Here is a 13,386-nt window from a genome sequence, read left to right as displayed (position 1 = left end):
CTTTTATTCCAGACAGAATTGCACTCCCAACGATAGTTGAAGCAACAGAATTTCGATAGAACTCATTCATCGACTGTTGAAAGAGGAAGGAGCCGTTAGGAAAAGATGAGACCATGATAGACAATATCCATTCTTGGACAAATCTGACAATGTTGAGCCGGTCATTACACAGTCGGCCACGCACAGTCCAAGCTAGTCTTGGCGTCATCCGCAGATTAGAAATACCGCCACGCTGGACCTAGACAAGTCGGACTGCAAGTATCTGTTATCCGTTATGGTTGTACAGTGCTTGAACTAATATACTCTTTCGCGTTATGCTGGGTGGAGATCATGAAAGCCTTCCGTTATTGAAAAGAGAAGCATGTCTATTTCAACTCGGATGAGAAATTTCTCGCACTTTGTTCGTTTACTTCTCAGTCGAACAAACGAATCAATAGCAACCGATTCAATCCTTGAGACGTGTTTCCTCACTTTGAAAAATGGTAGAATCAACCATGGATTTGACCAATCGCCCTCGGACTCGCCAAAGAGCGTATAAGAAGCCACCAGTTCTCGACGTTCCTGACATCGATCAAGATGCTGCTGAACGAAAAAGGGTTTTGAATGTGTTGGCCCAGAGGAGATATCGTAAGTGGCCACTCCCAACTGGATAGATTTTGTAAAAGCAATTCCTAACAGTCCTGCAGGTGAAAAAAAGCGGCTGAATCGTCTCAAAACCAAGTCAACCAACAACGATGTGGCTCAAAATTCAGACCCTGAGCCAGAACCATCTCGTAATATTAACGGACAGCCATTTGGGGACGATATCATTGAAATTCCAAGAACAGTACAAGACAATGCGCAGTTCAGCAACCAAGCTACCAACATGGCCATGCCAGCAACCATCGGAGATACTGCTGACATGTTGGCTGGGCTTGATTTCAGTCTGACATCGTGGAGTCCGCTTTCAGAGATGGCGCTTCCATCTGTTTTACCAGACGTCAACATTCTTCCAGAATTTATATGCGAAGAAAGCACCGGCGATGAAGCTTCTCCAGTAGGGGCTTCCAGTGCGTTAACGGCGGATTTTGGCGAACCTGATCTAGCCACATTCCTCGATACACCATCATTCAGTACTTCGCCTGCTGCCTCAACAGAGAGCTTCCCTGACAGCTACAACCTTCCTGTGTTACAGCTCGCGCTGCTCAAGGGCATTATACTCATCGCAGATCGCCTCAACTGTAAACAAGGTCTATGGGATCTTGATGGGAACTCAGCTTTTGTCACAGGCGTTGCGACACCAGCAGCTTTGCTCCCTGCAAATTGGCGGCCTACTCCTTTGCAAACCTCATTACCGCATCACCCAGTGTTTGACCTTCTCCCATGGCCAGGCGTCCGAAGCCGTGTCATTTCCATTTTATCATTACCTGATGAGTTGCGGCCACCACGGGCTCGGGGTGAGTTGGCATGTGTCAACTTTGCATACGACCTGGAAGACACGGCTGAGGGAGTTCGGATCCATGGTGAAGATCCGTATGACCCTGGAAGCTGGGAACTGGGGCAGATTGCATTTGAGAGGTGGTGGTTCCTTTTCGATAGTACTATTATCAACACAAGTAATCGATGGCGAAGAGCTAGGGGGGCACCACCCTTGCTTCGTAGCAGTGGTGAAAGTTCTAGTAAGAACTCGAGTTCCAGCACATCACCAGCCATGAGTGATTAAATCACGCAGTTTTTAGTTGGCATTTTGTTCTAGTATTTACTATCAAGCAAGCATTGTTTATGGGGTGTTTTCGTATCCCTAGATAGACAAAGAAACTCAGTCAAAAGAACGAATACGAGTTTACCGTCTCGTGTGGAATACAGGGTAGTGAGTGCTAAGATGTTGTTGACTCGCTCACAGACCGGTCTGACAGTGACGCCCATCAGCGGCTCAGCGTGGGGATCTGGGCATAATTGGTGCAGCTACCAGACCCTTGCTCCGAAGCAGGGGACAGAATGGCTGCAAGCATCAAACAGAGTGGGATGTTTTACACGGGCCGAACCATACAGAAGCCATCATGCCTGCAGTTTACATGGCTCAGTGCATATTCACGTAACTAGCAGTAAGCTTTAGGTGTCGATTATCTTGTTGTGACTCTTGACCGAAAGATCAGTTACCCAGTCTACAGAGTGCCACCGGTCCAGGTATAGAGAGAGGCGAGCATGACGGATCCATTTTGGTCTCCATGACTCTTCCATTGGGTTGAATAGTTATTCTCCATCTGAGCTTAAAAAAATATTGGGGAGAGGTCACCTAGGCTAGGCTAGGGGCCCTGTCTTAGCGGGCAGCCTCACTGAGCTCCCCCCCGACAGCCCGAGCCTCTCGGCCTCCGGTACCCGGTCACGGCGCTGGAGTACAAAGTCAGTGTCGCCATATTCAACCAATCGGCAGTCAGTATCTCAACATCGGAGGTAAAAACGGAACCCCACTGGGGGAGTTTCTGGAGGAAGGAGGGGCACTTTAGAGGCCAGGAGAGAAATTTACAGGAAAGATGAGCCCGCTGGAAGGAACAAACAAACGGGGGACACTTTTCTTACCGGACTTTGTTCATTTCTTTCTCTCTTCCTTTCTCTCTTCCCTTTTCTACCTTTGTTATTTATATCCCTCGATATATATAAAATCTACCATCCCATTGTATTACTGGAAAACTATCCCTCGTCGACTTATACTTGGCGTCTTTAAACCCCTGGTTCACCTGCTGCTGCTTCTCATTCAACAGATTGAGAGAGGTTCATCGAAACGTTGATCAATCAAACAAAGATCATCGCTTTCACCGCTCGTCTGGAGTTGCAGCGCAAACAACAAACAAAACCTTCTTATGTTTTTTTGGTTCTATTAAAACAGTAGAGTCTGTAAGTTGTCATCAACGTCATCTCAACCAATGCTTCACTTCCCAATTTCTCTTTGCTAATAGATGGGTTCCTGGTCATAGTTGCCGTTGCAGTTCCCCTCCCCCACATCTCCCCAGACTACAATACAAGCTTCGACCCGCCACGACCATCACCCTACGCCGCCTTTTTTAATATTGTCAATTTTGCTTAATTCCTAGGCAAAATACAACCACGAGTCGTTACACGGGCCTCAAATACAAGAGAATCTATCGTAGATCACCTCCATCATGCATATCAAGGATATGCTCCACGACGCCGAGAGGAGCGGCCAGCCCTCCTTCTCTTTCGAGTACTTCCCTCCAAAGACTGCCCAAGGTGTCCAGAACCTTTACGATCGTATGGATCGCATGTATAACTTAGGTCCCAAGTTCATCGATATAACATGGGGTGCTGGTGGTCGCATTGCTGAGCTCACCTGCGAGATGGTTCTCCAGGCTCAAGCTGTTTACGGCCTCGAGACCTGCATGCACTTGACTTGCACTGACATGGGCGTTGAAAAGGTCAACGACGCTCTACTCAAGGCGTACAAGGCCGGCTGCACCAACATCCTTGCCCTGCGTGGCGATCCTCCCCGAGCTCAAGACAAGTGGGAGGCTGCCGACGGAGGCTTCCAGTATGCCCGCGATCTTGTCAAGCACATCCGAAACACCTATGGCAATCATTTTGATATTGGCGTTGCTGGTTACCCTGAGGGTTCCGACGACAACAAGAACGAGGATGAGCTACTTGACCACCTCAAGGAGAAGGTTGATATGGGTGCCACTTTCATTGTCACCCAGATGTTTTACGATGCCGACAACTTTATTCGATGGGTTAAGCGTGTTCGTGAACGCGGTATCACCATCCCTATTCTTCCTGGCATCATGCCAATTGCAACTTACGCAAGCTTCCTCCGACGAGCCAACCACATGCAAGCCAAAATCCCACAGGAGTGGCTCGACGCCCTTGAGCCCGTAAGGAATGATGATGTTGCCGTCCGAAATATTGGAAAAACCCTGGTTGCCGACATGTGTCGCAAGTTGCTCGCCAACGGCATCCATCACCTCCACTTTTACACCATGAACCTCGCCCAAGCGACGCGAATGTTGCTGGAGGAGCTTCAATGGGCCCCCAGTGCAGAGCGACCTCTTCAGCATGCCCTCCCTTGGAAGCAGTCAAAGGGACTTGGCCGCCGCGAGGAGGATGTCCGTCCCATCTTCTGGCGCAACCGCAACAAGTCCTACGTCATTCGCACACAAGATTGGGACGAGTTTCCTAACGGTCGATGGGGTGATTCTCGTTCTCCCGCTTTTGGTGAGCTGGATGCCTATGGTATTGGCTTGACCGGTTCCAACGAGGCGAACCGAAAGAAATGGGGCGAGCCCAAAACCATCCAGGATATTGCTGAACTTTTTGTCTCTTACCTCAATGGCAAGACGGAATCCCTGCCATGGAGTGAATCTCCCCTGACCACCGAAGCCGATGAGATTAGAGACGACCTCATTGAACTGAACAAGCGTGGACTTTTGACCATCAACTCGCAGCCCGCTGTCAATGGTGTGAAGTCCTCCCATCCCATCCACGGATGGGGCCCTGATAACGGTTACGTCTACCAGAAGTCGTATCTCGAGTTGCTTGTTCACCCTAGTGTTTTTGACAAGATGATGTCCCGCATCGAGAACCACCCTGACTTGACCTACTATGCTGTTACCAAGGATGGCGAACTTCGATCCAACGTCACTTCTGACGGCCCCAACGCCGTCACCTGGGGTGTGTTCCCCGGTAAGGAGATCGTCCAACCAACCATTGTCGAGAGCATCAGTTTCCTTGCATGGAAGGACGAGGCATTCCGGCTGGGTGTCGATTGGGCGCACTGTTACGACATCAGCTCCCCCAGTCGTGCTCTTCTCGAAGGAGTCATGAATGACTGGTACCTGGTCAACATTGGTAAGCAGTCTAGATTTTCAACGAACTCACTCAACTGAGAACTAACGAATTGTACAGTTAATAACGATTTCCATGACAACAAAACTATCTTCGAGCTTCTGAAGGGACTCGAGGTTAACGACTTGACGACTCCTGCGACTCCCCTCTCCGAGCCTGTTGCTAACGGCGCCGTCGATACCGAGCCCATTACTAATGGTGCCAACGGTACCGCGACCACTGCTGTTGCAAACTGAACGCTCACTCACGCTACACCGATGCACCGAGTCGTGAATACGCACAGTATCTGACCTCGATTGCATCTTTGACACAGCTTCATGGCGCCTGGAATCTTTCTGGACGTCGCTGTCCTTTTCTTCCAATTTTAACGATTTGATTTCTTTTCTTTTTTGATTTATGGGTTTGGGTATAATAGCATCACCACGGTTTCTTTTTCAACAAAAAGTTACCAGGGATACGGGGGCAGCATTTTAAAAAGGCGCACGATACAGATAAAATCACCCGGCGGGCGCAGACGACTTTATGTTTTGGGGGCTTGCTTTGCTTGTTCTATATCTCAACGATACCCCGCCAGCAAGGCCTTATGGATGGATGAATGCATGATTGATTTTTTTCCCTTTTTCTCGGTCGATTATTTTCGCTCCCCAGACTAGGGGAAAGCGATGCAAAGAGAGTGGAGGATATGGGAACAAGGAATCTTGAGGAGCGCAACTCGCATTGGCAGTTCAAAGTAACATTAAGCCATTGCAGTTAATCAGAGCCAATAATTGACTTGATATCTAGCCCTTGTTGGGCTATGATCACCTCCCATAATTCTAATCTCTGTGAGAACTGTGCCTTTGCTAGTGACTCGAAATGAAGTGTCCAGAATGCCAATGCCTAGGCCCAGCTGCACGTTTATATTTATGTACAAGGGTTACTTACTATAGCCCAATATGTATTATCCTGCCCCTCGACCATTGTATATAAACATTCATATCCCTCTTCACCATGCATCCTCCTCGGCCACCTCGTAATCCATGTTTACTGCCCTGTCCTCGGGCTGCGGCTCAGCACTTCTTTCTCGCTTAGGCTGATCATCAAAACCCGCCATGGCATCATCTTCTTTGTCGTATCCGCCATCACCCGACCCATCGTCGTTGCTTCTCGTCCTAACAGGCGGCAGAGGCGAACTTACCCACGCAAGTTCCAGGCGACCCTCGACTCCAGGTAGGTCTTTACCATGAAGACTGTAATAGAACTTCTCTGCCGTTTTGCGGTCCTGAAAAGAGACGTGTGTGACTTCAGGACCTGTGTCAACTGACTCAAATTCGCCCAGGTTCTGTCAAAGTTATTAGCAGCATACTCTATAATCATGGAGGGGGTTCAGCATACAAGGAGGAAGTGACGCAGCATCTCATCCTTGTCAGGCGCCGTAAAATCCACGCCTTTGATGGCAAGCTTCTTGGGTCGGTTGTCGATTGAGTACTGAGCGTACGCAGCGTGCATGTTTCCTCCACCTCCACCTCCACCTCCACGGCCCCTGTAACTTCCTCTTCCTCTAGGAGCGAAGCCCCGACCGCGGTAAGTTCCTCGGCCACGGTAACCACCGCGAGAGTGCCAAGATGGACTCGCCTCCTCTTCAGCGTTGGGGTCGAGGCCAAGTAGCGTAGCCTCTCGCTCAAGAGCTGCAAGTTTGGCACGCAGCATACTTGTTCCTGATGAACTTCCTTCTCCTTCTTGGCCTTTCTTGCCAGCGAGTCTTGCCTGGAGTTTCTCGTTTTCCTCCCGATGACGTGCGAGGAGTTCATGATGTTGCTTTTCTATCTCTTGTCGCTTTTGCTCTATCTCGGCGCGCTTGGCTTCGCGCTCATGGTGTTTTCGTTGCTCCTCTTCTTGTTTTCGCTGGAACTCCTCCATGTCGATTTCTGGCTCTTGTTCATCTTCTTCTGTCGCCATAGGGTCGCCGGACCAGTTTCCTTCCTGCATTGGTGCCGATGGCGGCAGCGCATCGGCCTTGTCTTTGTACCAGAATACCTTGACAAATCGGTTATCGAATATCACTTTTGGTGATTGATATGCCGCATTGGCTGGCCCCCATTTGTCGTACTTAACAATTGCCAAGTGCTTGTATGGTTGCATAGAAATCTCCTGAATATTACCGAATTGAGAGAAAAACTCGCGTACTTGGTCCTCGCTGAAACTCTCTTCAGGTATATTCTCAACGACGATCGTGCTCTTCGATCGATCATAGTTAGGTCCATCAGCAGAAAAAGGAGCTCGCGCGCCACCCTTCTTAGAGCCACGACCGCGACGACCTCCTCGTCCACCCCGGTTGGCATCAGGTGTAAATAACCAAGGATTCATAGGATTGGGTGCGTTTGCTAACATGGCGAATGGATCGTTCGGGTCATACTCTACCAAATATGTATTAGCCAAACGAACAAGAAGATACTACAAGACAGACTTACCATCGTTACCCGAAGGCATGAAAATTGACTCGTTTCCATGGTCGTAGGGACATGTGCTTCCACGAGAACAGAATCCTTTGGTATCAAAATCGCGGCATCGACCTCTTTTTCGCGACTGGCTCTTACCGCCAAAGCCCTGTTGAGGAAAGTTGGGCATGCCTGGGTAGGGGAGTCCCATAGAACCCATTTGTAGAAAAGCCTCCATGGCTTTGGGATCGAAAGACATATCGGGTCGAGGAGGCAGGTTGTGCATGAACCCACCAGCATGTCCTCCCCTCATATCATCACCTCGTCCTCCGCGCCCGCCTCGACGAGCCTGTTTCTGTGCGCGACCATCCTGATTGAAGGCATCATACCCGACTTGGGGATCGTATTCTTCGCGATCGTGATAGCCCCTCTTCTTCGATCCATTTGGCGTCGTGGTCTCGGTGGACGGTTGTTGTATTGTTTCTGGCTTAACGCCAATCTTTGGAGCTGGAGGAGCGCCAGGAAGGTAGGATTTGTATGCGATGGCTTGAAAAACGTCGTCAAGAAAGGCTTTTGGGTCTATTTTACCATGCAGTCAGCTTTTGGAACTACGTAATGGCCAATTGCTACGGAAAGTAGAGCATCGTTACGTACCTTCACTCAAAAAGTCTGGAATTTCTTGTTCGCAGAGCTTTCGCACCGCGTTTGCGTCACCATCGTGTTTTAGAAGAGCAATGACGTACTCAGCGAGGACGTCGGCATCGGCATCAGAACTGTTTTGTGAATGTTAGCGTAGTCTTTGACGCGATCGTTGCTCAAGGGGAAACCAGGTAACCGACGTATCCTCAATGCGCTGGACGATCCACGCCTTGAGCAGCGACGCATCCTCTTCGGGGAACAGCATAGCTCGAACGACGCGACTATTCCGACAGACCTGTATTCGGAATGCGCCTAGGAATGTTGAGTTTGTATATTGGATTAATGTTGCGAGGTTGAGATTGGGATTTTTTTTGGGGGCCTGGTGACCGGGGGTCTTGCGTCGTCACAAGCTACTAAACTTGGAGAAACGGTAAAGGTCTAACAATTGGAAAGCTATCTGTACAACTTTAAATTGTGATGAAAACACCAATACGGATAGAGTCGATGAGGTATAACGGCCCTTTTGCAAGCCACTGGAAGGTTAGAAGCTACCTATTTAATGTACGCTGGAGCTGTCATCTCCTGCTTTCTCGAACCCGCCTGCCACTGCAAAATTCTTTCTAACTATGCCTAGATACCCAATTCCTTCCTCGTCGTTGGTCCATACTCATTTCATTTACCTACCTACTGGCTACACAACAAAAAATGCTTCTTCACATTCACAATAAAAAAAAGGCACACATCATATGGACTTCAATCTAACGTGTTTCAACTCATCAGATACGACATAACTACATAAAAACTGGATCGAGCTGCTCCTTGGCATTCAGCTTCAACTCAGTCACTCGACTTTTCTTTTTTTGGTTTCCGCTTAGCATGCCCCTCCTGAAATCATCAAGGAGCTCCTCCATGGAATCAGGCATGCGTCCCAAATCTTCGTTACCAGCCGATTAATTTTGCGTGTCCATTGTGGCACGCTTCGTGGTTCGTTCGGCACATTAAAAAAAAGCCGTTTACAGCTTGTCGTAGTACTATAATTGCATGTTAGCATATCCATCGCATTATTGACAATCAGGGTGCAACTTACGTTCTCGACACCAGGAACGATCTCCTTGACACCCTTGCGCTTTCGCATGGTGGTAACAATGGCGCCGACCTTGCTGGTAGGGTCGAGAGGAGAGCCACCGGGGAGGATCTGCCAGTGGTCGAAGACGGACTGGGGGAAAGCCTGTCCGGAGGTGGCCTGTCGGAGATCTCCGTTGAAACCGAAAGACTCGAGAATGGGGAGGTAGGCCTTGATGTTGAAGAGAGGAGTACCAGGGCGCTGCTCCTCGCTGAAGACGTGGCCACGTCGTCGGGTAAGGACACCGTAGACACCACCCATGGCGTTCTCAGGGACCTGGATCTCGACGAGGTAGACGGGCTCGAGAAGAGCGGGCTCGGCGAGAAGAGAGGCAGCGTAGAGGACACGACGAGCAGTGGGGATGAGCTGACCACCACCACGGTGAATGGCATCGGCGTGGAGGGTAACATCGAGGATGTTGAATCGGCAAGATCGCATGGGCTCCTCAGCAACGGGACCCTCACGGGTAGCCCACTGGAAACCGGAGACAACGGAATCCTTGATTTCGTTAAGGTACTGGACGGCCTTGGTCTGGTCGACCAACAGGTTAGCACCAGTGCCATCGGGACCGAAGGTCCAGATCTTTCGGGCGTCGGTGACATCCCAGCCGAAGTCGTCAGCAAGGACACGGGCACGAGCCTTGAAATCGTCACGGGCGCTGACCTTGCCACCCTCGATGGCAAGAGAAAGCTCCTCATCGATAGGCTCGGCAACCATGTACAGACGGTTGTGCTTGTTGGGAGACTTGGACAAGGCAGTGATGCTGGACTTGGCGGTGACGGTCTCACGGTACTGGACGACTGGGTCGGAGATGATCAGAGGAACACCAGCGTGGTCCTCCTCAAGATCCTTAAGGCAAATCTCGAGATGGAGCTCACCAGCACCAGCAACAACGTGCTCACCAGACTCGGAGGTCATGGTAAGGACACAGGGGTCGGACTTGGAGAGACGCTTGAGACCCTCAACAAGCTTGGGGAGATCCTGGGCGTTCTTGACCTGAACGGATCGCTGAACGACAGGGGAGACGGAGAACTTCATGACCTTGAGGTTGTGGGCGGTCTCGCTGGTGGTGAGGGTACCAGACTTGAGAAGGAACTGGTCAATACCGACCAGACCGACAATGTTACCGGCAGGCATGTCATCGATGGGCTCGACCTTGCCACCCATCATCAGGACAGTACGCTGGATGGCCTTGATGAAGAGATCGTCCTTCTTTCCGGGGACGTAGTTGGGACCCTGGATACGGACCTTGAGACCGGATCGGACGGTACCGGAGAAGACACGACCGAAAGCGTAGAATCGACCCTTATCGGAAGTGGGCACCATCTTGGAGACGTAGAGCATGAGAGGACCCTTGGGGTCACAGTCTCGGATACCAATGGCGGCCTCGTCATCGATGGGACCCTCGTAGAGAGTCTCGGCACGGTATTTCTGAGCGGTGGCAGGAGAAGGAAGGTGGAGAATCATCATCTCGAGGAGAGAGTCAGCAGCGGGAAGGAAAGTTCGCATAACAGCCTTGAGGAGCTGCTTGCCCTCCTTCTCACGGTCCTCAGCGGAGAGCTTGAGGTTGAGCTTCTCGAGGAGAGTGGCGGTCTCCTCCTTCTTGAAGTTCATGACAGCGGAAAAGATCTTGAAGATGGGGTCGAGGATGAACTGGTTGAAGGCACGCTCGAGCTGCTTACCCTCGTGAGTACCGTTCTTGGTCCACTTCTTGGTCTTAGGGTTGAAGTAGTTGTCGCCCCAGAGACGCTCCATCATCTTGTTCTTGTCAACACCGAACTTCTTGGCGTATCGGACAGCGAACTGGCGGACGGTGAAAGCCCAGCCGTGCAGACCGGAACCGAAGGCGACGGTACCCTTGTCGGGGTAGACCTGGATGTCACCAATAGACTTGTCAAGGTAGGTAGAGATGATGACGTTGACGGACTCGATGGTTCGAGAGAAGGACTGGTAAAGATCCTCCTTGGAGACCTGGAGCTCGAGAAGAGCACGGTCGACCTTGTTGATGATGATGACGGGCTTGATGCGCTCACCAAGAGCCTGTCGGAGGACGGTCTCGGTCTGGACACAGACACCCTCGACGGTGTCGACGACGACAAGAGCACCATCAGTGACACGAAGAGCAGCAGTAACCTCGGAAGAGAAATCAACGTGACCGGGAGAGTCAATAAGGTTGATAAGGAAGTCCTTTCCATCGGTCTTCTGGCCAACAATGTCGGCGACGTCGTCGTCCTCGCCAAGCTGACCGTACAGGGAAATGGCAGTGGACTTGATAGTGATACCACGCTCCTGTTCATCGGCACGAGTATCGGTAGCTCGGGCATCACCAGCCTTGGCAGTGGAAATGATACCGGCCTTGGCGAGAAGAGAGTCGGTCAGGGTAGACTTGCCGTGATCGACGTGGGCAATAACGGACATGTTACGGACATTGGTAGGCTTGTCCATAAGCTGCCGGATCTCGTCAATGGTGAAGCTATTTTGGGTGAAGACATTGTGGTTAGCTTATGGTCACGGAGGGAGAGGCTTAAATCCGAGCGGGGTACAGTGGACGGGCAAAGTTATGATAAAGGACATCATGATGGTGATGGTGATGATGATGATGATGTTGTTGTTATATGTGATTGAGGAGGGCGGATGGTACTCACTTAACCATCTTGGCGGTATTGTCTGAATAACTTGACTATGTGTGCAAAGTCGAAGTTGTTGTATGTGGGAACAGAGCGGGGTTGAAGTTTTTCACCCCGCGATCTGAGCCGCAGAAAAAGGGAAGAAGCAAGAAGCGATTGCCGTCAAGAAGATGGCAACGATTCAAGTGACGATGTAAGAGAGACAGTTCCAAACAAGAACCACTGTCACTCTTTATGCGTCCCTTTTTGGAGATGAAAGGTTTGGAAGAGAGGAGGAGAGGAGGGAGGGAAGGGAAGAAAAGAGAGAGAAAAGTCGAGCGGGGAGAAGTAAGGTAGGTAAGGTATCAAGATTCGTTCGGCGAGACGCCTACGGCAGCACCCAAGGCAGGATGGCCCCACTGAGCGGCAGGGAAGAAAAAAATTTGGACAGTGGGCTCTTTATTTTTGGTGGGGCAACAGGACCCCGCTGCACATGTTTTCCGCCGCCCGCTGAAGGAACAGACGCTCCAGGCCCTCTTGGATGGGATGGTCTTGGTCACGATAGGCCCATGAGTCCGCTAAAATTTTGAGGTGACCTGCTGAGCTACGATTGTCCAGGTTCACAAAGGCTAGCTCCCTTCCATAGGTAGGTAGGTAGGTTCATTGCCACAGTCGGTTGCAGGTGAGTGATGGAATCCGCACACAAAAGATGGAAATTGAAGGGTTGCTGCCCTGGGATTGCTAAGTCACCACCGGAAACCTTGTAGTACTGAACCTAGAGGGGTGGACAAGGTGGGCTGGGGCTGGTGCTGCCCCTCCATTCCCCTCCCCCTCCTACCTAGGTTCCATCCATCGGTTCAGTTCAGTCCCTGCACAAACCAGCGCCGGGTAGGTATCTATAGGTAGCTCTGGATTTAGAATGCGCTCATACTACCTAGGTATTTATTCATTTGTTGTGTACTTCTATAGATATGGATCAACTTGAGTCTTTGCCTTGGTACCGCGAACATGGATACATCAGGATTTGCATGGCAGGAATATGGCGTCTCAAAAGATTATCCATCCTAGACCCAGTCGCCCAACCAACCTCACGTCACATATGGAGGGGGTCAGCTTTGAAACCGAGTCTTTCCCCTCCTCCAAGCCATTCGATTTTAGTTATGAGTGACCTCTATGACGTGCATGTACTGTAAGTAGTACCTACCTATGTACAACAGCAGTCTGCACCTTGCCCTGCAGTAGGTACGGATAATAGGGACAGAAAAATCTACCTTTTCTAGAGTAAATAGTAGGTACTCTTGGTATGAGACATCCATCCTCCTCTTTTATATTAACTCTATAATATCCCTCTCTCACTGCTACTTCTTTGCGTCCTCGCCTCTCCCGTAGCCGCATTGGGTTACAAATGTCCGAAGTGGGCTGTAGCTGGAGCTGGAGCTTTAAAAACCCCTCTTTACTCGTCTCGACAAGTGACAATCCACCACCATTAAATTCTTGTACTCTTCAGTGGAGAATACACATAAACAGTACCTAGTCTATCAATCCCCTCTCGTACCGACTATCATCACCTCAAAACCTACCTCAGACCACCAAAATTCCTCGTAAGAGCTTGTAGCTCGCTCGTCCATTGGAGGATTTTCGTGGCCATGTCGGCTTTGAGCCCGTCAAAGCCGTCCATCCCAAGAGGCCCAATGGGATCATCTGGACATGCTTGATCTCGTGAGCTTCCTAATTAAGAGATGCTGATACCCTCGCTGCTTGGTGA

At 50.4% G+C, this 13,386-nt stretch overlaps 4 protein-coding genes across 4 annotated transcripts; 2 read left to right on the top strand and 2 right to left on the bottom strand.

Moving 5' to 3' along the window:
• Positions 1–479: 479 nt before the first annotated feature.
• On the top strand, positions 480–1,702 carry FPOAC1_012086 (uncharacterized protein; the record flags this gene model as incomplete). Its single annotated transcript, XM_044856449.1, has 2 exons — positions 480–627; positions 687–1,702. The coding sequence occupies 2 exons, from the start codon at positions 480–482 to the stop codon at positions 1,700–1,702; spliced, it is 1,164 nt and encodes a 387-aa protein (XP_044703762.1).
• Positions 1,703–3,140: 1,438 nt separating this feature from the next.
• FPOAC1_012085 (uncharacterized protein) lies at positions 3,141–5,072 on the top strand (the record flags this gene model as incomplete). Its single annotated transcript, XM_044856448.1, has 2 exons — positions 3,141–4,839; positions 4,897–5,072. The coding sequence occupies 2 exons, from the start codon at positions 3,141–3,143 to the stop codon at positions 5,070–5,072; spliced, it is 1,875 nt and encodes a 624-aa protein (XP_044703761.1).
• A 749-nt stretch (positions 5,073–5,821) lies between these two features.
• FPOAC1_012084 (uncharacterized protein) lies at positions 5,822–8,157 on the bottom strand (the record flags this gene model as incomplete). Its single annotated transcript, XM_044856447.1, has 5 exons — positions 5,822–6,157; positions 6,211–7,232; positions 7,287–7,832; positions 7,908–8,026; positions 8,093–8,157. 5 exons carry the CDS (start codon positions 8,155–8,157, stop codon positions 5,822–5,824), a joined length of 2,088 nt encoding a protein of 695 aa, XP_044703760.1.
• Positions 8,158–8,905: 748 nt separating this feature from the next.
• COT3 (Elongation factor 2) lies at positions 8,906–11,668 on the bottom strand (the record flags this gene model as incomplete). Its single annotated transcript, XM_044856446.1, has 3 exons — positions 8,906–8,923; positions 8,980–11,488; positions 11,661–11,668. The coding sequence occupies 3 exons, from the start codon at positions 11,666–11,668 to the stop codon at positions 8,906–8,908; spliced, it is 2,535 nt and encodes an 844-aa protein (XP_044703759.1).
• Between the last annotated feature and the right edge of the window lie 1,718 nt (positions 11,669–13,386).

This window comes from Fusarium poae, chromosome 4 (genome assembly GCF_019609905.1).
Source record: "Fusarium poae strain DAOMC 252244 chromosome 4, whole genome shotgun sequence".
Taxonomy (NCBI): domain Eukaryota; kingdom Fungi; phylum Ascomycota; class Sordariomycetes; order Hypocreales; family Nectriaceae; genus Fusarium; species Fusarium poae.
Note: the sequence above shows the minus strand (reverse complement) of the source record. Positions and strands in the feature narration are given on the sequence as shown.